The sequence below is a fragment of the Macaca nemestrina genome, chromosome 10 (assembly GCF_043159975.1).
Source record: "Macaca nemestrina isolate mMacNem1 chromosome 10, mMacNem.hap1, whole genome shotgun sequence".
Taxonomy (NCBI): domain Eukaryota; kingdom Metazoa; phylum Chordata; class Mammalia; order Primates; family Cercopithecidae; genus Macaca; species Macaca nemestrina.
In genome coordinates, this window is record NC_092134.1 from 109595831 (window position 1) to 109621830 (window position 26000).

Genomic DNA, 26000 nt, shown 5'->3' on the forward strand with positions numbered 1-26000 from the left:
ATTGTTAAGCTCTCTAGAGCAAGTAAGCTTTTCAGGTAAAAGGTGCCCTGAATCCGACATACCTACTATAACATTTACTTAGCTGAATAAGATCCGCTAAGTACAGTTCTGCTAGGATATGAACAACTGCAGAATCATGTTGTAAGAACCTTATTATATATCTAGAGCTAAATGAAAACAACATGTTTATTGGAAAGCCACCACAGTAGGTTCATTTTTTCTATTTTATCTTGTATGTGTGTGTGTATATGTGGGTATAAATACACACACACATGCACGCACACACACTGTCACCCAGGCTGGAGTGCACTGGTGCAATCATATCTCATTGTAACCTCAAACTCCTGGGCATAAGTGATCCTACATCGCAGTCTCCAGAGTAGCTGGGATTACAGGTGAGAGCCACCTCTCCTGGCTTCATTTTCTTTTGAAATAGATTTCTTGGGAACTTTCTTACTGCTTGCCTCATCTCTACTCTCCCACCCCCTATGTGGCCTAGATTCCAGCCACACTGAATTGCATCTTCCATTGTAAGCTTGGGAAGGTTCTCTCAGGCCTTCAGGCTCTGGCACATACGTAGAATGGTCCACTTGGCAAAATCCCATAATTCCCACAAGGCTCACCTCAGTCATCAACTCTTTTTCAGAAGGCTTACCTGACTCTTCCACCTCTTGCCCTCCCATCCTGCCTCAAAAATCTTCAAATATCTTCTCAACTAACATTTGTCATTTTGTTTTATAATATTTTACAACCAGGGTTGCCTCCCTAGACTTTTGAGTTCCTTGATGAACAGGAAATGAGTCTCATCTTTGTTTCGGCTCAATACTTCTTGTAACCCATGATTATATGTTAACATTCAACTGTTTTTTTTGGAGACCATATCTCACTCTGTCACCCAGGTGGAGTGCAGTGGCACAATCTCAGCTCACTGCAACCTTCACCTTCTGGGTTCAAGTGATTCTTGTGCCTCAGCCTCCAGAGTAGCTGGGATTACAGGCACCTGCCACCACACCGTTAAGTTTTGTACTTTTAGTAGAGATGGGGTTCTGCCATGTTGGCCAGGTTGGCCTCAAACTCCCGACCTCAGGTGATCTGCCTGCCTCAGCCTCCCAAAGTGCTGGGATTACAGGCGTGAGCCACCGTGCCCAGCAACATTCAGCTCTTAAGGAAAATTACTATTTCATAAAATGAATTCATATTTAATCTTACTGCTCCTATCAAAGACTGAAAAAGTAACACACAGCTACTTTGAGAAGTAAATGACTAGAAAAGGATTCAAAAACACATGAAAGAACCCTACCTATGAAAGCACTTTGTACTTGCACAAGATTAACATATATGAGACATCTATTTTTAAGATAACCATATAATATCTATGTGAAATTTTGTGGCAGGATACAAAGTTTCAAAATGCAAGAATGCCCTTCATCTGCCCCTTTCTTTATTTAGCCGTCCTTGGCTCTTCTACAAGGCCCTGTGAAGAACTGGATCTTACCGACCCAGATAAGACTTTTGTATTATATATAAGGAAGAAAGGAATAACAATCAGAATAAAAAAACTCGGGCACAGTGTCTCATGCCTGTAAGCCTAGCACTTTGGGAGGTCGAGACAGGTGGCTCACCTGAGGTCAGGAGTTCAAGACCAGCCTGGACAACATGGCAAAACCCTGACTCTACTAAAAATACAAAACTTAGTTGGGCGTGGTGGCAAATGCCTGTAGTCCCAGCTACTTGGGAGGCTGAGGCAGGAGAATCGCTTGAACCCGGGAGGTGGAGGTTGCTGTGAGTTGAGATTGTGCCACTACACTCCAGCCTGGGCAATGAGAGGAAAACTCCATCTCAAAAAAAAATAATAATAAAAAATAAATAAATAAATAAGTAAATAAATAAATAAAATAAAATAAACTACTATGCACTATTAACTAAAAGACCTAACAACTCAAAGGATATAGACAGGAAAAACTGTGTTCACACTCACTTATTAGTATTTCAGGGAAATACAAATTAAATCCATAAGCTGATACTATTTCAGACAAATCAGATTGACTACAATTTGAGCATTTCTTTTTATTTTTTTTCTTTTTTTTTGAGACAGAGTCTCACCCTCTCGCCCAGACTGGAGTGCAATGGCGCGATCTCAGCTCACTGCAACCTCCGCCTCCTGGGTTCAAGCAATTCTGCTGCCTCAAACTCCCGAATAGTTGGGATTACAGGTGCACACCCCCATGACTGGCTAATTTTTTCTATCTTTAGTAGAGATGGGGTTTCACCATGTTGGCCAGGCTGGTCTCGAACTCCTGACCTCGTGATCCACCCACCTCGGCCTCCCAAAGTGCTGGGATTACAAGTGTGAGCCACCATGCCTGGCTTGACTAGAATTTTAAATCTGACAATACCACGTATCAGTAAAGATATCAAGTAATGTGAACACAACATTTTTGATGACAGTATAAATTTATAAAACCACTAAGAATTCAGCATTCAAAAAATATATATCCTAGAACAATCCTCATACCTCTATATAGGGTGTTTCATTTTTTCATTAATGAAATGAATATTTATTGAATATCCACTAGGTTCTAGGCACTTGAGCCTATGAATGAGCAAAGGAAAAATAAACAAAAAAAATCAAGTAAATCATTTATCGGAAGGAGGTAAGTGCTAGAAAAAAACGTGGTGAGGGCTAAAAGAACAAGATCAATACGATCCAGGGTGTGGGAAGTCAAAGGGAGAGCAGATTTCAGTCTTAAACAGGGTGTTCAAAGTTAGGCCTCCGTGAAAAGTCAGGATTTGAGTAAGCCTTGAAGCGGAAGGAATTGTTTGGGGAAGGGCTTTCCAGCAGGTGGAATGAGAGCCAGGGACACCTGGGGTCTGGAGGCCAGCAGGACTGGAGCAGAACGAGCATGTGGACAAAAGTAGTGCATAGCGAGGCCTGAGAAAGTAGACTCTGGACCACTTATTTTGACTTTGCATGAAATGAGAAGTCCCTGCAGGGTTCTGAGCTGAAATGTAACATGATATAACTTAACTTTCAGCAGGATCACTCTGGGAGCTGTGTTGAGAATGTAGAGGAGGAACAGGGGAGAAGCAGGGTGGACAATTAAGCGGATATTGTAGAAATTCAGGCAAGAGATCACAGTGCTTAGGAAAAGGCAGTGAGAAATACTTGGATTCTAGGTATATTTTTAAAGTAGATTTCCTGGTAAGATTAAGTGAGACATATTAGAGAAAGAGAGAGGAGGCAAGGATGACTCTGAAGCCTTGGGTCTCAACTGCCAGAAGGATGGAATGGTGGTCAAGTGACATAGCAGGCAAAGCAATTTTTGGAGAGGAGAATAGTTCAGTTTCATACATGTGAAGTTTGAGATCTCTATTAGACTATAAATAAGTTGGGTTTTATTACACCCAAATTTACAGATGTAAATAGGAAAAAAAATTGATTATTCAAAGTGATTATCTAGAATGAAAAGAAACTAATTGCCAGTTTAAGTCAGTAGTCTTCAATTACTCTTCTTTTTAAAAACAGAAACAACAAAAGCTGGCTATGTATAAATGCATTATAATATTACACTTTTAAAAGAATGGATCATTATACATAGACTTTTACTGTAGAAGCTAATGAATAGGTTTAAGTACTCTATATTTATGTAAGTTAGTCAAACAACAATGTGGCTCTTTAAAGCATTTAATGATTGAGACATTATGTGACAATTTGCACTTTATAAAAAATAATCAGGAATTACGGAGGATGTTCTGGATAAAAGCTGTTAAGAGAAAAAGAACTATTAACTTTAATTACTAAAGGAGTTATTTTGAGTCACTGTCTAGCATGGTAGGAAACAGGCCAGTATTAAAAGTGGTGAACAAGAAGAAAGACTTATGCTGGAGGTTGCTCAGTAATTTGTTTGACTATTAGGATTGGTATGAAGTGAATAAGCCATTGTTTCCAAGGCCTTAGGGTATTTTCTGAGGCTAAGGCAAAACAAGCTCTAATTATGAAACAAATCCATTTCGAAATCTACGTATTTCAATTTGGATCCAAATGCGAGTTTATCCAATCTCTAATCTAAAATTTATCTTTCTTTCTGCTGATTTTGAAACACCATGCAAAGGGCTGCCATTCTGATCGTTCCTTTTTCAGGTTTAAAATAAAACTTAGCTCATTCACCTTTTAAAAACCTACAAATAATTCTTCAAAAATATTTACTTACTGGTAATTAATAAACATAAACCATATATTGTTCCAGAGACATTACTACATAATCACCACTAATAAAGATGTGCAATACTTTCCCCTTTTAAAATTATCACAATAGGCCGGGCATGGTGGCTCATGCCTGTAATCCCAGCACTTTGGGAGGCCAAGGCAGGCAGATCACCGGAGGTGAGGAGTTCGAGACCAGTCTTGCCAACATGGTAAAACCCGATCTCTACCAAAAAATACAAAAATTAGCTGGACGTTGTGGTGCATGCCTGTAGTCCAGCAACTGGGGAGGCTGAGGCAGGAGAATCACTTAAACCTGTGAGGCGGAGGCTGCAGTGAGCCGAGATTGCACCACTGCACTCCAGCCTGGGTGACAGAACAAAACCATCTCTCTCAAAAAAAAAAAAAAAAAAAAAAAAAAATCCCACAATAAATTATAACTATAATCTTCTTAGCAATCTACGTAAGGGAAAAAAAGATATAATTATGTGCTTATTTTTATCTAGATCAGAGTTTTGCAAATGCAGCAACTGATATTATAGTTTGTATGAATTCTTAGTTGTGGACTGTCCCGTGCATTGCAGGATATAGAGCAACTTTACCCTCCACTCACCAGCTGCAAGTAGCAACTCCTACAAGCAGTGTCAAGCAGAAATGTCCCCAGATACTACCAATGTCCTATTGTTGGGAGAGGATATGCAAGTGTGGGCAAAACTGTCTCTGCTTGAGAACTACTCACCTAGAATAAGAGTCCTAAATTAAACTAAAACAACATAGTGTTGTGGGTAGCAACTATCCGGGGCTGGTGGCATGGGCAGTAAAGGAATTCACCAAGACAGGTAGGTAGAGAAAGGCATATTTATTAGACAAAATACGAACATACACTGCAAGAAAGCAACAGGCAGATCAGCAAGAGAGGAGCTGACTACAAAGAGACAAAGGTGTCCTGGGGATTTTACAGCGTGGTGCTGGAGAGGGCTACATGCAGTACCGATGATGCCAAGGTTGCAGTGAGCTAATTTCCATTTTTCTATCAGCCACGTGTCTGGTGATAAGTCAGTGCAGGAAGATTGTTGAGTTATTTGCACAGGAGGGCTACGTGCCTTGGACCAGGAAGAAAGGCAGACTTAACAGTTTATCAGCTTTTTGTTTCTGCTTTCCCCTGCTCCTGCCAGCCTGACTCCCCTTCCCTTGTTAGGACCCCACACAGTGACCTTGAAGCCCCAGCAACCTCACCATTCACAACTTGTAAGGGATTTGCAGTGAGGCAGGAACAAAGGTGTCAGGGTGATAATTCCTTGCTCCACGCAGTAGGTCCCTATTAGCACCCCCTTCTCTTCTCTGCCTCAGTCACCCAAATGTTAGGAGAAATTAAAATTAGCTCTCTCCACTAAACAAACACTCATTATTGGGTACTGTTGATTGAATTACTGACCAATCTATGTAGCAGCTCATCTGACAATACTCAGATGTAGCCTCATTTCAGGGACGTTGGTCGCTACATGGCACATGTTCAAAGTTTTAAACAATAGCAGAAACAAAGGGGAAGAAATGCAGCAATACAGCAGTATTATTGAAGACTGGTTATGTACTATGTGAGCGGACACATAGGCAGAAAAAACTGAGCTGATGAGTAAAATATACAGCAGTTCAGGTTGTAAAGAATGAGAAAAAATAAAGTTCGTATGGAGTGCTATGGTCTGAGTGTTTGTTTGTGTCCCAAAATACATGTTGACATCCTCATTCCCAAGGTGACAATATGAAGAGGTGGGGCCTTTGGGAGGTGATTAGGTCATGAGGACTGAGCTCTCATTAATCAAATTAGTGCCACTGAAAAGAAGCCCCAGAAAGAGCTCCCACCCCTTCCACCCTGTGGGGTTATAGTGAAAAGATGGCCATCTACAGACCAGAAAGCAGGCCCTCATTACACCCTGAATCTGATCTTGGACCCATCTGTGGACCAGAAAGCAAGCCCTCATCAGACCCTGAATCTGATCTTGGACTTCATACCACAGAACTGTGAGAACCACATTTCCGTTGTTTATAAGCTACCCAATTTATGGTATTTTGTTACAGCAGCCTGAACAGACTACAGCATAGGGAAATATAAAAGGACAGGGTGAAAGGTGGGGTTAAAACTTTAGCCATGGGTATCAGGGAAAGGCCAAACACCACTTGAACGTATTTTGAAAAAGAAGTATAAAGTACTCTGTGATTTGTTTAATATCTGCAAATATTCCCTTTAGTTAGAAAAGTATATATATATATAATTAGCCCATATTTAAGATAGGAAGTAAATATGTATTTAAATAACTATACAGAGGTTTTAATATAACCACAAAACAGCAAAAGCAAGGTTAGTGTTGTCTACTTAAAAAGGGGATTATTTTGGCACATGCAGCTCAGGAAGGACACTCTTATTATATCTCTCAATACACTGACTTTGGAAAACAATGAAGTATTGCAGTGCATCTTCAAAAATAAAGGCTTTTTAAGTAATGAAATTCTTCCTTTGATCAGGAAAGTTACATCAACTAGAATTGTATTCATTATTAATATTCTTACCTCACGCTGGATCTTTGTCAACTCGGGTCTAATGGGTGAAATGGAATTTCATATTTTGGAAATAAAAAGGCTCAAATCATGATCAAAAAAAGTCATATGCTTATATTCACATCAATGTTATAAGGGAGCAGTATAGTCAAAAGAAATGGTTGTAAGATCATGAATAGGCTACTCATCCGAATCATCAATTATCTGACCTTGCTTGATAGTGATATTCCATATCACCACAAATATAACTGTAGTGAGAACAAGACAAATATCCCATAATCTAGAAGATTCATTTTAAACTTGTTCTAAAATTTTTTTTCAGAAATCCTTAAAACATACAACTTTAAGGAATAACACCACTTATTTTATAATGTATGCTCTAGAATACATTTTTCTTTGCAAGAACAGGAAAGAGACCTAAGTAAACACAAAATACGCAAAAACAGAAATTGATTTTTCCCAACTGCAGTAACTCTGACAATGCCCAGTATTGTTTCTCATATCTGTTTAGCATTCATTATAAATGAAAATCTATAAGGAAGAAACTACACATTAAACCACAGGGTAGCTTAGCTTTTGTGTTCCATTTCAAAAGGCCTTGCTCTCTATCATCAAAACTGTAATTTTTTGCTTCTCAAAGTTAATACCAAGTTCACTGGAAATTTATTTGTAAAAGGAAATGGTCACTGAAAAAAATCATTCAAGCTTCCTACCATTATGGCTTTTTCTTTACCCTCACTGGCCACAGAATCCTGAATGAAGGGCTGCTACTGTTCCTTTCTGTGGAAGAAACAATACCTCCACAGAAAGTGGAAGTATAAAAATACTATCAGGTGTTTTCAGGCCCCACCTCCTTAATATTTTCAAGTCATGTTCTTGGTAAGTACATGAAGTGCTGTTTTAGAATTATGTTTCACAAATGCTGACATCTAGCAAATCATTTCTTTCTAACAGTAGCTCCAAACACATTTATTACACAGACAGTAAGTCCCTGTGCTAGGTCAGCCATAATAAAGAGATCACAGTTCCGTTAAGATGACATGCAAAGAATTTCAGCGACATGAAAAGATCTATAATAGAGAAATGTATGTTGTTTCAGGAGCAGAGCAAATAGCAACCTCTGCCTGAGAAGATGCACACATGGACTATTCTCTAAAAAATAATGTACCCAATTGCTTCCTTCTAGCTTAAAACACTTTCTTTGTGGCCATCATTTTTCTGGTTAGCCTTCTTTGATCAACAAAGTACCCACCCTGATCACAAACCCTCAATGAACATACCTTGTGGCTTTGGACTTGCAGCTGAGTGTTTCGCTGGCCTGTTCCCATTTATTCCCTGAGCCTCTTCTTCAGATACATTCTCACCAACCAGTGTGGTTGTGCTGCTTATGGAGCAAGGCGGAATTAAAGCGATCTTTGGACAGGTACTGCTGCTACCTGCAAGAGTTCAGAAAGAAAGGGCAGGTAAGTATGGAGGCATAGCACAATGCTGTCTTATAAGTCAAATTTCTCCTGACCCCATAAAACAAAAACAGTCATCGTTATAGGACTAAGCACAGAAATATTTTTCCCACATGGACTGGCCTTGACAAAGAGTTTTCCTGGGAACTATCTCATTCCATGTGCTTTAGGAATCTTATAATGGATGTTGACAGAAGACTGTTATACACAGGCCTCCTCTCCTTGCAGGGCCACAGAAAGGGCAGAACGCAGCTGCTACAATGTAGGCGAAGGAAAGGACGGAATTAATCCGTTAAAAGCCTTCCTTTTTAGTGTTAGGTCTGTGGCTAGTCATAGAGCAACTCAAAAGAACAAAGGAGGAAAGCCCAACGTGACAGCTGACCTAAAGACTCTAGAAGAATGGCTCGATTAGAAACGAACAAATACACGCACGCGCCCACGTCCACACACACCCTCGTGCCCACTAGGCTTACTCAGACTCCACATCAGCATCCATGACATACTTTAACAGTGACCCATGTTTTCCAAAGAAGGGATGGCAAGATTATACAGATAACATGGTCACATTTACATAGAACTAAAAAAAACCCAAAATGTTCTTTAAAATCACACAAATACATCATAAACCATAGATGAAGGGAAAAGATTAAATTTTTGTTCACATTCTGGTATAAAAAATTATATGTTGAATTTCAGAGACTTTTAAAGAAGTCATGTGTCAGTGTTCTCTCTTTATTATGCATATTAGATTTCCTTCTTTTCTGGTTGACATGGTGATATTAAGATGACTGACTCTGCTTCAGAGAAAATAAAATTTCTACCAGGAAATTCACTATAATTGAACCAAACAATGCAATTTAAGGAATTATCATTTGGTTAAGAAACAAAGCGTTTCATTTTTATAGAATCCAAATATCTCAAAGAGAACTCTTAGAGATTTTTTAAGCCTTAATTATTGAAAACAAGCTATTTTTAAAAAACCCAATCAACTTTGTTGAGTAAAAAAAACCACCTCTCTTAATCCAATTCATTATTAAACAATATTGATTAAAAACCACGCGGTGGCTCATGCCTGTAATCCTAGCACACTGGGAGGCCAAGGCAGGTGGATCACCTGAGGTCAGGAGTTCAAGACCAGCCTGGCCAACATAGTGAAACCCCGTCTCTACTAAAAATACAAAAATTAGCCGGGTGTGGTGATGGGCGCATGTAATCCCAGCTACTTGGGAGGCTGAGACAGGAGAATCACCTGAACCCGGGACAAGGGGGAGGTTGCGGCGTGCTGAGATCACACCACTGCACTCCAGCCTGGGCGACGAGAGTGAAACTCCGTCTCAAAAATAAATAAATAAATAAACAACCAAAAAAACCACCTTTGTGCTTTATTTTCTGTTGCTCTCCTTAAAATTTATCTTAGTAAAACAGATTTTGGAAAATATCAAGAGTTCCAAGTACCTTCTCAACAGGTCTTTCAGAGCCGATACCAAAACAGAAATTAAATGACACTAGGAGTTTGAGACCAGCCTGGGCAACATAATGAGACCTTGTCTTTACTTAAAAAAAAAAAAAAATTAGCTGGGCATGGTGGTGCATGTTTGTGGTCCCAGCTACTGGGGAGGTTGAGGTGAGAGGATCTCTTGAGCCCAGGAAATTGAGGCTGCAGTCAGCTATAATCACACCACTACACTCCAGCCTGGTGAACAGAGGGAGACCTTGTAACTTTGAGAAAAGAAAAAAAAAAGCTGGGGTGGGAGGGGTGGTACTCATCAGACACCCTTCTGCTAAAATGGTTTATCAGCGAGATTAAGCATTGTTTAGTAAAATATAACAAGAATTTAGAAAGCAAAAGTAATGAAGGATTATTTGACAGATCATTATTAAAATTATAAAAAGGCCGGGTGCAGTGGCTCACGCCACTCAACACTTTGTGAGACTGAGGCAGGCAGATCATTTAAGCCCAGGAGTTTGAGACCAACGAGGCAGCCACGGCAAAATCCTGTCTCTTAAAAAAATCCAAAAAAAAAAAAAATTAACTGGGTGTGGAGGCATACATCCGTAGTGTCAGCTACTTAGAAGGCTGAGGTGGGAGGATGGCTTAAACCTGGGAGTTTGAGGCCACAGTGAGCCGTGATCACACCATTGCACTGCACTCCAAACTGAGTGACAAGCGAGACACCATCTCAAATAAAATTATAAACAGAAGAAAAACAGTTCAAACCTTTAAATGTGTAAGCTCACCTATCTTCTTGGAAAAAAGTATGTGAAATAGGCAAAATATATCCCTAAAATCCACAACACATCATGCAACTACTTGGCCTTTTTGGGGGAAAATCTGGATGGTTTTCACAGTGACACTAAGAATGGCTTAAAGGCCACCTTTGAGCCTGCTAAAGGCCACCTGCCGGGGACTTGTGAAGGATGCCTGTACAGGCCCAGACAGTGCAGAGCCACAGCTCAACTACAAACTCAAGGAAGAAACTAATGTAATTGTAAATTGAGACCCTGAGACATCATCAATTTATAAGAGAAAGCAGCAACAATACTATTCAAAGGGGGCAGTTAATGGCTTAAATGAGAAAACGAATTACACTGAGTCTTTTTAAAAAGGTCATCACTATTACACATTAAAATATGAAAAAAGTTTGACAGTCTATTTAGAAATAAAACATGTCTTACCTAAATATTAATGTGAATGAAAACTAGGCACTAATTTCTAGACAGCAAACGTTCAGGGTATGGTAGGTTTTGCAAGTGTCATGTTTATAGAGAATATCTCTCATGAATTTGCCAAAATGCGTGCAATAAGAGATCAACTGTGCATCTATTTTTAAAATAAGTTCATCAAAAGTCATGATTACACATCTTTTGCCAGAGGCAATTAGATCAACATTTCAGAACATTGTTTATTAAAACAAGTCTCTAAACTTCAGCCACTATCACAAAGCATGAAAACATGGTGAAGGACACAGAGAACATTTACATTTTTAAACATTTGTTTAAAAAAACAAAAAGGCAATGACAAATACATAGAGATCATATGTAGCTGCAAGGCTAAAAATACTATTAATAATTATTTGATTCCCATACAATAATAATGGGAGACTTCAACACCCCACTGTCAACATTAGACAGATCAACGAGACAGAAAGTTAACAAGGATATCCAGGAATTGAACTCATCTCTGCACCAAGCGGACCTAATAGACATCTACAGAACTCTCCACCCCAAATCAACAGAATATACATTCTTCTCAGCACCACATCGCACTTATTCCAAAATTGACCACATAATTGGAAGTAAAGCACTCCTCAGCAAATGTACAAGAACAGAAATTATAACAAACTGTCTCTCAGACCACAGTGCAATCAAACTAGAACTCAGGACTAAGAAACTCAATCAAAACCGCTCAACTACTTGGAAACTGAACAACCTGCTCCTGAATGACTACTAGGTACATAACAAAATGAAGGCAGAAATAAAGATGTTCTTTGAAACCAATGAGAACAAAGATACAACATACCAGAATCTCTGGGACACATTTAAAGCAGTGTGTAGAGGGAAATTTATAGCACTAAAAGCCCACAAAAGAAAGCTGGAAAAATCTAAAATTGACACTCTAACATCACAATTAAAAGAACTAGAGAAGCAAGAGCAAACACATTCAAAAGCTAGCAGAAGGCAAGAAATAACTAAGATCAGAGCAGAACTGAAAGAGATAGAGACACAAAAAACCCTCCAAAAAATCAATGAATCCAGGAGTTGGTTTTTTGTAAAGATCAACAAAATTGATAGACCGCTAGCAAGACTAATAAAGAAGAAAAGAGAGAAGAATCAAATAGACGCAATAAAAAATGATAAAGGGGATATCACCACCGACCCCACAGAAATACAAACTACCATCAGAGAATACTATAAACACCTCTACGCAAAAAAACTAGAAAATCTAGAAGAAATGGACAATTTCCGGAACACTTACACTCTTCCAAGACTAAACCATGAAGAAGTTGAATCCCTGAATAGACCAATAGCAGGCTCTGAAATTGAGGCAATAATTAATAGCCTACCAACCAAAAAAAGTCCAAGACCAGATGGATTCACAGCTGAATTCTATCAGAGGTACAAGGAGGAGTTGGTACCATTCCTTCTGAAACTATTCCAATCAACAGAAAAAGAGGGAATCCTCCCTAACTCATTTTATGAGGCCAACACATCATCCTTGATACCAAAGCCTGGCAGAGACACAACAAAAAAAGAGAATTTTAGACCAATATCCCCTGATGAACACTGATGCAAAAATCCTCAATAAAATACTGGCAGACCGGATTCAGCAGCACATCAAAAAGCTTATCCACCATGATCAAGGGCTTCATCCCTGGGATGCAAGGCTGGTTCAACATATGCAAATCAATAAACATAATCCAGCATATAAACAGAACCAAAGACAAAAACCACATGATTATCTCAATAGATGCAGAAAAGGCCTTTGAAAAAATTCAACAGCCCTTCATGCTAAAAACTCTCAATAAATTTGGTATTGATGGAACGTATCTCAAAATAATAAGAGCTATTTATGACAACCCCACAGCCAATATCATACTGAATGGGCAAAAACTGGAAGCATTCCCTTTGAAAACTGGCACAGGACAGGGATGCCCTCTCTCACCACTCCTATTCAACATAGTGGTGGAAGTTCTGGCTAGGGCAATCAGGCAAGAGAAAGAAATCAAGGGTATTCAGTTAGGAAAAGAAGAAGTCAAATTGTCCCTCTTTGCAGATGACATAATTGTATATTTAGAAAACCCCATCATCTCAGCCCAAAATCTCCTTAAGCTGATAAGCAACTTCAGCAAAGTCTCAGGATACAAAATTAATGTGCAAAAATCACAAGCATTCTTATACACCAGTAACAGACAAACAGAGAACCAAATCATGAATGAACTTCCATTCACAATAGCTTCAAAGAGAATAAAATACCTAGGAATCCAACTTACAAGGGATGTAAAGGACCTCGTCAAGGAGAACTACAAACCACTGCTCAGTGAAATAAAAGAGGACACAAACAAATGGAAGAACATACCATACTCAGGGATAGGAAGAATCAATATCGTGAAAATGGCCATATTGCCCAAGGTGATTTATAGATTCAATGCCATCCCCATCAAGCTACCAATGAGTTTCTTCACAGAATTGGAAAAAACTGCTTTAAAGTTCATATGGAACCAAAAAAGAGTCCGCATCTCCAAGACAATCCTAAGTCAAAAGAACAAAGCTGAAGGCATCATGCTACCTGACTTCAAACTATACTACAAGGCTACAGTAACCAAAACAGCATGGTACTGGTACCAAAACAGAGATATAGACCAATGGAACAGAACAGAGCCCTCAGAAATAATACCATACATCTACAGCCATCTGATCTTTGACAAACCTGAGAAAAACAAGAAATGGGGAAAGGATTCCCTATTAAATAAATGGTGCTGGGAAAATTGGCTAGCCATAAGTAGAAAGCTGAAACTGGATCCTTTCCTTACTCCTTATATGAAAATTAATTCAAGATGGATTAGAGACTTAAATGTTAGACCTAAAACCATAAAAACCCTAGAAGAAAACCTAGGTAATACCATTCAGGACATAGGCATAGGCAAGGACTTCATGTCTAAAACACCAAAAGCAATGGCAACAAAAGCCAAAATTGACTAATGGGATCTAATTAAACTAAACAGCTTCTGCACAGCAAAAGAAACTACCATCGGAGTGAACAGGCAACCTACAGAATGGGAGAAAATTTTTGGAATCTACTCATCTGACAAAGGGCTAATATCCAGAATCTACAAAGAACTCAAACAAATTTACAAGAAAAAAAAACCCCGTCAAAAAGTGGGCAAAGGATATGAACAGACATTTCTCAAAAGAAGACATGCATACAGCCAACAGACACATGAAAAAATGCTCGTCATCACTGGCCATCAGAGAAATGCAAATCAAAACCACAATGAGATACCATCTCACGCCAGTTAGAATGGCAATCATTAAAAAGTCAGGAAACAACAGGTGCTGGAGAGCATGTGGAGAAATAGGAACACTTTTACACTGTTGGTGGGATTGTAAACTAGTTCAACCATTATGGAAAACAGTATGGCGATTCCTCAAGGATCTAGAACTAGAAGTACCATATGACCCAGCAATCCCATTACTGGGTATATACCCAAAGGATTATAAATCATGCTGCTATAAAGACACATGCACACGTATGTTCATTGCAGCACTATTCACAATAGCAAAGACTTGGAATCAACCCAAATGTCCATCAGTGACAGACTGGATTAAGAAAATGTGGCACATACACACCATGAAATACTATGCAGCCATAAAAAAAGGATGAGTTTGTGTCCTTTGTAGGGACATGGATGCAGCTGGAAACCATCATTCTCAGCAAACTATCGCAAGAACAGAAAACCAAACATCACATGTTCTCACTCATAGGTGAACAATGAGATCACTTGGACTCGGGAAGGGGAACATCACACACCGGGGCCTATTATGGGGAGGGGGGAGCGGGGGAGGGATTGCATTGGGAGTTATACCTGATGTAAATTACTGGTTGATGGGTGCTGACGAGTTGATGGGTGCAGCACAGCAACATGGCACAAGTATACATATGTAACAAACCTGCACGTTATGCACATGTACCCTAGAACTTAAAGTATAATAATAAAAAAAATGAAAAAAAAAGAAAGATAGGACTTTGTAATATTATAGTACATTCCACAGATATTTAGCCAAATAAAATTGATGTTGAGGGAGAAAAAAAAAAAGAAGTAGGGAGTATCATGGCTACTAAAGGCTGAGGTGGGGTGGGGGTGGGGAGGGAGGGAATGAGGAGTTGTTGATGGAAGGGTGCAAAGTTTCAGGTAGAAAGGAGAAACATATTTTGAGATCTACCACACAGCAGGATGACTATAATCTATAATAATATGTTATGTATTTCAAAGTAAGAGAGTAAATTTCAAGTGTCTCCCCATAAAAAATGGTGAGCAAGATGACAAATATGTAATTAGCTTGATTTAATCATGCCACTTTGTATATATATATCAAAACATAACATTGTGCCCCCAAAATGATAGAATTATAGTTTGTGAATCAAAATAACATTAATACATTTTAAATAAAAATAAATACATAAAAACCTAAAGAAAAATAAAGTATATGGTGGAATGAAGAACCCAAGCCAAGAGGATCCAAATAGCTAGCATACAAATCTCAACAATACATTAAACAGGAAATGCATTATTTAGACTATGTCACACATTATTACGTATTTTAATATTTTTCTGCTAAAGCAGATTTGTTCAGTGTCTGGTACTATACATGAAAATCAAACTAAAGTAACTACAACATTATTCTCATCCTCAACACTCTAGAGCTAAAGTATGCCACCACATTCAGTCTCTTTTCAGCCAGGGTTTAAAGTACATAGATGCTATGTTCTGTTAACCTTTTTCAGCAGGTTGATGCCTTTTGGGAATCGTTGGTTTCCTAAGACAAGACGTGTGGGGCTCTGGGAATATTTTAATTAAATATAAAGTCACAGATAAAAAATAATAATTATTATTATTATTTGACCCTTTACAGGAAAAAATGTACGGACCACTGGTATAGGTTAAACAAATCACGGTAAAAGAAGTTTGCCTAAAAGAAGCACCCTTTCATTAAACACTTCATCTGCTAACATCTTGGATAATAGCAACAAAAACTGAAACTTTTTGCTTGTTTATGACTGACTTAGCCTACTCATATTTGGAAACAGTCCTTATTTGGGTGCCAGTTGCATAACAGGGAATTGAAACCAAAATTGTAACCAGATGGTCCTCTCATTTAAGACGTTTTACATTAACTCTAGAGGTTCTTTGACTAGAAATTACAGTATCAGGAAGAACCAGTAGGGCTGATTTATAATTATAAATAGTTATCTTAGACACAGCTATAACAAATTACAGTACGTTAGTTAGCATGGGGAAGGAGAGGTATATGATTTAAATACTGTCTCCTCTTGAGGGCTGGTCATCTTTTTAGCCACTTTTTAGTACTAACCCATTTTGTACTCTGACCTTGGGTTGCTGACCTATGCTTGCTGGGTTGTAATACCTACAGGAATTCCTAGACATATGCTAACTGCAAATATTCTCAATTGGCCTCAGTGTTGACTGCATGTAGCTCCCTCGTTCCATCTGCAGAGGTTGCCACTATAGCTTAACTTTCCTTTATCTGTCTTTTTTGGCATTTCAATAGTCATGCACTAAGTCATGCTTTTGTGTGGTAGATATGCCCTATGATTAGGTTAAGGTGACTTTTGCTACTATTTGCAAGACTCTGTTATAGGCTGTTATATTATATTTTACCAAATCATTCTTGAATTATTCTTTTGCATTTTAAGTTTGGACCCTCTCTTTGGCTATCCATTGCAAAGTCCACTCAGTTCTCTGATTCTTCGGGCCTGACCTCTTGCCACAGCGTCCATGAGCGCAGATCACATCTTTACACGGTCTTGCTTACAGTCTGGTTATACTGTCTCATCCATCCATGCACTGGGTCTCTAGCCCAGGAGATCTCAATGGAGTCCACCCTTTGGGATAAGGATCTCTTGGATTTAAGAGGGAAGACACAGTTTTCTAGGGTAGATGATCTTTATGGGAGCATATTGTCCATTAGGATAAACATACTTTAAAAAACCAAAACCCACTTTATTTGCAATTAGTTTTCACTGTCTCCTTAGTGTACTACAACCTGTGAGAATTACTTAGATTTGTCTTGCATGACTTTTGGCACCATGGATGGTACTTTTGAAGAACACGGTCAGGTATTTTGTAGAATGTCCCTCAAATTGGGTTTCTCTGTTATTTTCTCATTATGAGACTGTGGTTATGGGTTTGGGGGAAGAATATCACAGAAGCAATGCACCCATCTCACTTTATTATATTAATATCACTGCATGATAGCAATATGATTATCATGTGATGTTAACCCTGGTCGGCTGATGAGGTGGCATCTTCCAGGTTTCTCCACTGTAAAACATTATAAAACGTTACTCAACAGTCTTCTATCATAACTCCCAAAACTCCCCCATTTGTCCCACAGATTGCAGATTACATCTCCCATATAATAGCTAAAACACCTAGATTAAGAGATCAATTGCCTTTTTTAAAAAAAAGTCATTAAGGTTATAAAACTCACAGTTTACAACTCTCTTGCTAAGGGGAACGAATCCAAAGCCAGGAAATTCATTTGAGTGTTATTTCAAACAGCTCCCCAAACTTCTAAACCTGAATAACAAATTTTCTAGAAACATAATTATCAAGCCACAAAGGTTCTTCAAAAAGAAAATCTGATGAAGAGTTAAAGAAAGTTCCTTGAACCCAGGAACTGCACTTCTAGGACTCCCATCTACGCTAACAGCCCTGAACACGTAAAGGTAAATATAACACTATAGAACATATGCAGCAGATTGGGAAGATTTCTGAAATATTAATAATTGAGAGGTCTCCAAGACATTATTAAACTATAGACTATGTACAATATCTCAGTTTTTAAAAAGAATAAGATATAGACAAATGTATAGAAATGTACTGAAAGAGAGGGAAGATAACACACCAAATGTAACTTTGGGAATTGCAGATGGAGGTGAGGTGAGAGAATGAATGAGAATTTTCATATTTTGGTCTCTAATTAGCTATATCATTTAAATCTTTTATGATAAAAATGTATTTATATATTACTCATATTTTAAAAAATCTATGAAAGTCACAAAGTATACATACCACAGAGACTTTTAAAAAAGCATATCCCTGCTGGGCACGGTGGTGCATGCCTGTAATCCCAACACTTTGCGAGGCGGGCAGATCACCTGAGGTCAGGAGTTCAAGACCAGCCTGGGAAACATGGTGAAACCTTGTTTCTACTAAAAATACAAAAAGTAGCTGGGCATGATAGTGGGTACCTGTAATCTTAGCTACTCAGGAGACTGAGGTGGGAGAATTGCTTGAACCTGGGAGGCGGAGGTTGCAGTGAGCCGAGATTGTGCCACTGCACTCCAGTCTGGGTGACAGAGTGAGACTCCATCTTGGGGGGGGGAAAAAAAAAGCATATCACTTACATTTGTACATCCATGTTCACAGCAGCATTAATTCACAATAGTCAAAAAGTAGAAGCAGGCCCGGAGCAGTGGCTCACACCTGTAATCCCAACACTTTGGGAGGCTGTGTCGTCCACCACCACGTGCAGCTGATTTTTTTTATTTTTAGTAGAGACCGGATTTCACCATGCTGGCCAGGCTGGTCTCAAACTCCTGACTTCAGGTGATCCACCCACCTTGGCCTCTCAAAGTGCTGAGATTACAGGTGTGAGCCACTGCACCCAGCAGGAAATTCTATCAACAACATGGATGAATCTTGAGGACATACATAATGCTAAGTGAAATAAGCCAGTTACAAAAAGAGAAATACTGTATAATTCCACTTTAAAAGGTACTTAGAATAGTCAAAATCATAGAAACAGAAAATGGAATGATGATTTTGAGGAGCTGGGAGGAGGGGGAAAAGGGGGTTATTGTTTAGTGGGTGCAGAATTCAGTTTTGCAAGATGAAGAGTTCTGTGGATGACAGTGGTGAATGTATTTAATGACAGTGAAATGTACATTTAAAAATGGTTATGGCAAATTTTAAGTGCTTTCTACCACAATTAAAATTTTAAAAAATTTTAAAGCATACCCTTTGTTTAACCAAGGAAAAGTCAAGAAATATTAAGCTGTTCCTATCTCTGATAGGGCAAGAAACCATATTAAAGACTCTTTAAAATTAAAGCGCCTGGCCAGGCGTGATGGCTCATGCATGTAATCCCAGCACTTTGGGATGCTGTGGAGAGAGGACTGCTTAAGATCAGAGTTTGAGACTAGCTTGGGCAACACAGCAAGACACTATCTCTACAAAAAGTAAAAAAAAAAAAAAAAAAAAAAATTAATTGGGCATGGTGGTGCACACCTATAGTCTTAGCTACTTGGGAAGATTACTTGAGCCCAGGAGTTTGAGATTGCAGTGACCTGTGTTGGCGCCACCGTACTCCAGCTGTAACAGAGTGAAAGACCTTGTCTCTTAAAATAAAAATTAAATATTGAAGTGCACTTGCATTAGTGCTTGGTTCTCATCTCCCACTTGCACCCACAATTCCATGCCTTCCACATGCTGAGATTATCCTACACTTAAATCTCCACTGCAGACCTCGCCCGCCTCCAGATTTACGCATACAGTTGCCTACCAGAATCTTCCCCAGTATGTCTGAGAGCCATCTCACTATCAACAGATTCATATCCGAACCCCTCATCACCCAACTCTTATCTAAAACTAACTTCCTTAAGGTTTTCTCTGACTCAAGAGCAACAACTCCATTTATGCATAGGCTAAAACCTTGGAAACACTCCAAATCCTCTTTTTCTCTCATACTCTACATCCTATCCACCAGGAAATTCTGGTGGCTCTACTTCCAAAATATTTCCAGATTTTACCATCTAGCATTATCTCTGGTGCTACTATTCCGGCCTAAACTACCATGATTTTTAACTGAATTATAGCAATAAGATCCCTGCTTCTTCCCTTGTTCCCAGTGCAGTCCGTATTTTCAAACCAGGACCAGAGAGACCCTTTTAAAACTCAAGTCAGATACTGTGCTTAAAATTCTCCAGTGGATCCACATTCTACTGAGAGTAAAATCTCAAGTTATTTGCAATGCTTTGTAAGCTCTATAGGATCTGGCCTTAGCCCCATTACTACTTTCACCTGATTGGCCACTATTGCCCCTTGGGCATTCCATTCCAGGCATGCTGGCTCCTTGCTATTCCTCCAACAGGCTGAGCAAACTAGTTGGTGCTAGAATGTTCTTCCCCCTGATTTTATTTTGAGGTTAATTGCTTTATCTTTTTAAAATCTTGGCTCAAATTGTATCTTGTCCATATGAACTACCCTGGCCACACTATGTAGTTTTATTGCTACTCCAACCCTACATTATAGTTTATTTTTTCCTGTAGCACTTATGGCTTTCTAACAAACTACATCATTTTTTTTTTTTTTATTGCTTATTGTCAGTTTTCCCTGGTTAGAATGTAAGCTCCAGGAAGACAGCAATCATGCTCCTGACAAATCCCAGGAATACCACCTGTCACAGGGTAGATGCTCAATACATATTTGTCAAACAAATGAATTCTGGAGACCTTGGGCAAGTTTCTCTGTTTGCCAAAATTCTTAGTTTCTATTTCATAAAAGATGTTTTCTAAATTCTGACAATATGGAAATATGTAGTTTAGAGCCCAACCTATATAAAATTTTTGATATTTCCATTTAAATCTAAGATCCAAAACATTCAAAGTTATTCTACACAAATCCTCAATATTCAGTTTTTTTTTTAAAAAAAAGTTAAAAGCTACACATACCCAAATGATTTTCTTCACAACCCAGAAGCAGATTTGTAAGCATTTGGAATTGTGGAACTCTTCAGATGTTTGTCTTGATTAAAAAAATAGCAATGGTAAAAAAAAAATCCCAGTTATTGCCTGAATGTTTGTTATTATAATTATTTTCATTTATCATTATGTTTTTGAGACAGGACCTCACTCTGCCACCTAGACTGAGGTGCAATCACAACTCACTGCAGCCTCAATCTGAGCTCAAGTGATCCTCCCTCCTCAGCCTCCTGAGTAGCTGTAACTACAGGTATGCACCACCACATCCAGCTGATTTTTAAAAGATTTTTGTAGAGATGGGGTTTCTGTTGCCCAAGCTGGTCTCTAACTCCTGGTGTGAAGCAGTCCTCCTCCCTCAGCCTCCCAAAGTTACGGAATTACAGGCATAAGCCACCATGCCCAGCATGTTTCTGTTTATTATTTTATTTACATTTACTAGGATCACTAACTTAAATGCATTATAAGCTGCCAATATTTTAGACTCATCATACAATGCTACTTAAAATTAAAGAATGTTATACTGTCAGGTAAATCAAATGGCTTGAGGTCTTTTGAGTTCAAAAGTAATATAAACTCAAAATAAGACTTGAAGGGAGATAACTGCAGATATTCAATATTTCTAAGGGTCTCATGGTTGGATGACCACAAATATAAAGTGTAAAAAGGCAATCTTGACTGTTATCTTTCTTAAGCATATCAACAATGTGGCCATGCAGTTGACATAAATGTACAGCCTCTAAAGACAAAAATAATTTTTAAAACAATAATTTTCAGACTAGAAATATTTTGTTTTCCCCAAATTAGACTCCATATTATTTACTGAGTGCCTTTTGTTTGCTACCCCAAAAGGATGAAAAGGATAACACTAAGATTTCTAAAGAATACTATCGTCTGTGGCACCTTAAAAGTTAGAATTCTGTTAGAATGCAACCTGCTATGCTCGTCCTAATTCCAATTTTCAACAGGAGCTGATAAGACCCATGGCCATAGTACCTGTTATAAGAAGACTGCATACTGCTACAATAAAAATGTGGGCTCTAGAGGTCCAATACTCTGCTCCACCACTCTCGGGATGGTCATTGTTAGAGACCATGTGTCCCCTGCACAGACATGTTGAAAGTGCACACTCCAGCCAGGCACAGTGGCTCACGCCTGTAATCCCAACACTTTGGGAGGCCAAGGTGGACGGAACACCTGAGGTAGGGAGTTCCAGAACAGCCTGACCAACATGGAGAAACCCTGTCTCTACTAAAAATACAAAAAAAAAAATTAGCCAGGCGTGGTGGCGCATGCCTGTAATCCCAGCTACTCAGGAGAATAGCTTGAACCCAGGAGGTGGAGGTTGTGGTGAGCCAAGATCGCGCCATTGCACACCAGCCTGGGCAACAAGAGCAAAACTCTGTCTCAAAAAAAAAAAAAAAACAACAAAAAGGCACACTCCATGATGACTCCTGCACTGGGGCTGGCCAGTGTGCTCTGTTGTACCTTGGCATGCTGTTTTCTTAGGTGGAGACTGAACTTGCAGCAGGAAGGCAGCTCTCCCACACATATTTGCCCTCACTACTGCCTGAGTTCCATGTGATAATGGAGGTTCCCCTTTCTGCTGTGTTCAACTAAGAATGTTGGTTAAAGCCGGGAGTGGTGGTTCACGCCTATAATCCCAGCACTTTGGGAGGCCAAGGCAGGCAGATCACCTGAGGTCAGGAGTTCGAGACCAGCCTAGCCAATATGGTAAAACTCTATTTAAAAAAAAAAAAAAATGCAAAAATTAGCCGGGCATGGTGGCAGGCGCCTGTAATCCCAGCTACTCAGGAGACTGAAGCAGGAGAATCGCTTGAACCCAGGAGGCGGAGGTTGCAGTGAGCGGAGATCGAGCCACTGCACTCCAGCCTGGGCGACAGAGTGAGACTCCATCTCATAAAACAAAGAAAGAAAGAAACAAATAAAGATTACAGAAAGATCTAGCTATTTACAGTACACACATTACTCTGTGTCTGTAGTGATGACCAGAGTGGAAGGTGGCAGTAAAGAGAAACCACAATCAAGTACATGTGTCTTTTCTGCCTGCTTAAAAAGGCAATTCTATTGACACCATCTTGAGCTGGAGGAGGTTTGCAGACTGATGTGCTTTATCTGAAAATTGTTTCCAATTCAGCATAACACCCATTTCTTGGTTCCTTCTTTTAGAGCTAAGCATAGCCATATGGAAGAGACTGGGCAATAGATTTATTAAAACACCTTGCGTTATTGCTGTGCTGGTGGTGAGAAATGGGCCTGAGAAGTTGCCCATCCACAGGATAAGATAAATGCCGAATTTTTAAACAATCACATTTTTTTGCCAGAGCCTGAGAGTCATAATAGTTTTGAGCTTTGATATCAGTGAACAGTGAAATAGTTTTGAGCTTTGACATCATGAAGAACTCCAAGCATATTACTGTGCAGATAGGCCTGAAAACTGATGGTATACTTTTCTGGTATGATCATCTGTATCAAAAGGCAACTCAAATGCTAGGTACATGCACACTTAGGCAGCTTTCCTTGATCCCTAAAAGCATGACATTCAGCTGTTTGGATACCGATTGTATCAGTTATTGTATATCGTTAAGCATTAAATACATTTCTACAGCAATCTAAACATTCTTCAAGTCAGCCCTGTCAAATAACCCTCATTTTCCTGCGGTCAAATCGTGGCTTTTCCATTTACTGATGATCAGCTGGGTGAATGACTTACTTTCCCTGTATTTCAATTTTGTCATCTATAAATGAAAAGTCATAGGATTCATAATAGTATCCACCTAGGTTGCTGTGAGGATTAAAGCAGTAAATTCTAGTGAGCATACTACAACAGTAGCTAGCACATGGTATATCTAAAATAGTTACAATTATTTGCAATTACTAACACTTATGTAATAATGCTGCATGATGCCGGGGGAGTGTTCCTGAGTCTCTGCTCCTTCAGCCTCCTAAAGCCTCTTACTTCCTGTCTCCTTCTAGGTCTGCCCTGTCTGCTTGTATTTACCTCACAACTACCTGAGTTCTATTTTCTTACCACCCAGCACTTGCTCATGCTGGCTTTAGGACCTGCTGTTAGCTTCACTGCCCAGTGCCTCTGCTACTCTCTGGGATTACCAATCGACCATTCTGGATAAATTCTTGCAAAATCATGACTCTTGCAAACTAACATAATAATGAATTATTTACAAATGTATGGACCTTGTATATTAAGTATGACCCTCTTATTCAACAATGATGGTAACAGGATTAGTAGTGATAAAATGCCTAACAACCGATATGCAGCTGAATTTACTGCAGGTAATTCAAGTCTCAAATAATTTAATCATAATTCTCCTCCAAATTATTTTCACAGTATTTCACATTCTTGTAAATGTGTGTCCTGGATTCTATAAACGTTTTTCATTTCTCCTCCATTTGACATTTCTTCATTTGCTATTATCACAATTGCTAGTTTTTGATAATTAGTTGTTTTCTGAAAAGCATGTTTAAGTATTTATGAACTTTTTGGCTTTTCTTTGAGATAGGGTCTTGCTCTGTCGCCCAGGCTGGAGTGCAGTGGCACTGTCACAGCTCACTGCAGCTCTCACCTTACAGGTTCAAGTGATCCTCTCACTTCAGCCTCACAAGTAGCTAGGACGGCAGGTGCACCATCACACCCAGCTAATTTTTTGAAAAATTTTTGTAGGCCGGGTGTGGTGGCTCACGCTTGTAATCCCAGCATTTTGGGAGGCCGAGGCGGGCGGATCACGAGGTCAGGAGATCGAGACCACAGTGAAACCCCGTATCTACTAAAAATACAAAAAAATAGCTGGGAGTGGTGGCGGGCGCCTGTAGTCCCAGCTACTCGGAGGCTGAGGCAGAAGAATGGTGTGAACCCGGGAGGCGGAGCTTGCAGTGAGCCTATATCGCACCACTGCACTCCAACCTGGGCAACAGAACGAGATTCCATCTAAAAAAAAAAAAAAAAAAAAAAAAAAAAAAAAAAAAATTTGTAGAGACGGGGTCCCACTATGTTGCCCAGGCTGGTCTCAAACTCCTGGGCTCAAGTGATCCTTCTTCCTCGCCCTCCCAAAGTGATGGGATTACAGGCATGAGCCACCACGCCCACCTACTTTTTAAAAACTCAATGTATGATTTTAACGTATCTTATCTGTATGCTGCTAAAGTGCTAACTGTTCTACAAGCATTAAGAATAGCCAATGATCAACTGCAAAAAGAGTAACAAAACCTATCAAGATTTTACTTTATTCCATTCTTTGTTTTTTTCTTTTTTTCCCTATTTAAAAGTACTGAGTGATAACTCCTTAATTAAAAGTGCCAGGTACTGGGCTAATTACTAGAGACAGAAAGGCAAATAAGACACTATCTTCACCCTCAAGTAACTCATGGTTAATGGGAAAAAAGACATGAACAATTCTATAAATATCTGGAATGCCTGCCTTACCCCCACATCCATCCCCAGCCGACTGCAGCTGGGAAGCAAAGGCATCAGCCCAGGCACAGGATGATGAGACCAGAAGCAAGGCCGGGCCGAGGGGGAAAAGAAGAGGAACACGGGAGACATGCTGAGGAGACAACTGGCAGGGGCACTAGCTGTAGAAGGCAGGGCCAAGGAGGAGGCAAGGATGACACTTACTTCGCAGCATTGCTAGTGTGACAGGGAAACAGTGCCTTTCACTTTAAGAATGCAAGAAGAATACTGTTTTGTGTGTGATGATTTCAGGAGCCAGTGAGGCAAGGCTGTCAAAGATGCAGTCTGTCTTGACATTCATTAGCCTCAGCCATCCCTAAACACACAGTGTGCCCTCATTTTTCAATCTCATTGTTACATTATTAGATACAGTCACTTTGGTACTTTCTTTAAAATTTTCATTATATTTTCATTTTAAGGGAGTGGGGAAAGCCTGTTTGCCTAATTCAGGGCCAATTATACACAAGCTCGATCCATTCATTATGTTTTGTTGTTTGTGGTCTCACTTGTCCTTCTTCCTCTAAGAAGGGCTGATTTCCTGAATTCTGTTAATAGCAGCAACAAATATCAGCCAAATGACTCAGATGGAGGACGAGGGGGAAGCACTCAGTAAGAGCCTAGATAACTTTTTTGGGTGTTTGCTGGTTCCTTCCGAACCCCAGAGTTAAGAGCCAGGCGAAAGGTCACAGCAATGAATTCAGAGCACACGCCACAGGCCCTGGGACAACTTTTCCCTAAGTGCGTTCTGTGGAGTGCTACTCTGACGAGAGGATCCCTCCTCTCTCATCACTC

The 26000-nt window shown here is 39.4% G+C and overlaps 1 protein-coding gene across 7 annotated transcripts in view; it reads right to left on the minus strand.

The window, feature by feature from the left end:
* The window catches only part of LOC105484288 (FYVE, RhoGEF and PH domain containing 4), a 261001-nt gene that overhangs the window by 77228 nt on the left and 157773 nt on the right, over positions 1-26000 (minus strand). For all 7 annotated transcript variants that reach the window (XM_071071904.1, XM_071071903.1, XM_071071906.1 and 4 more), the window contains one exon: positions 8038-8193. Coding sequence is in view for 2 of the 7 variants with exons in the window: in XM_071071906.1 (XP_070928007.1) it covers positions 8038-8193 (156 nt within the window). In the remaining 5 variants the exon portion in view is untranslated. The remainder of the gene's footprint in view (positions 1-8037; positions 8194-26000) is intronic.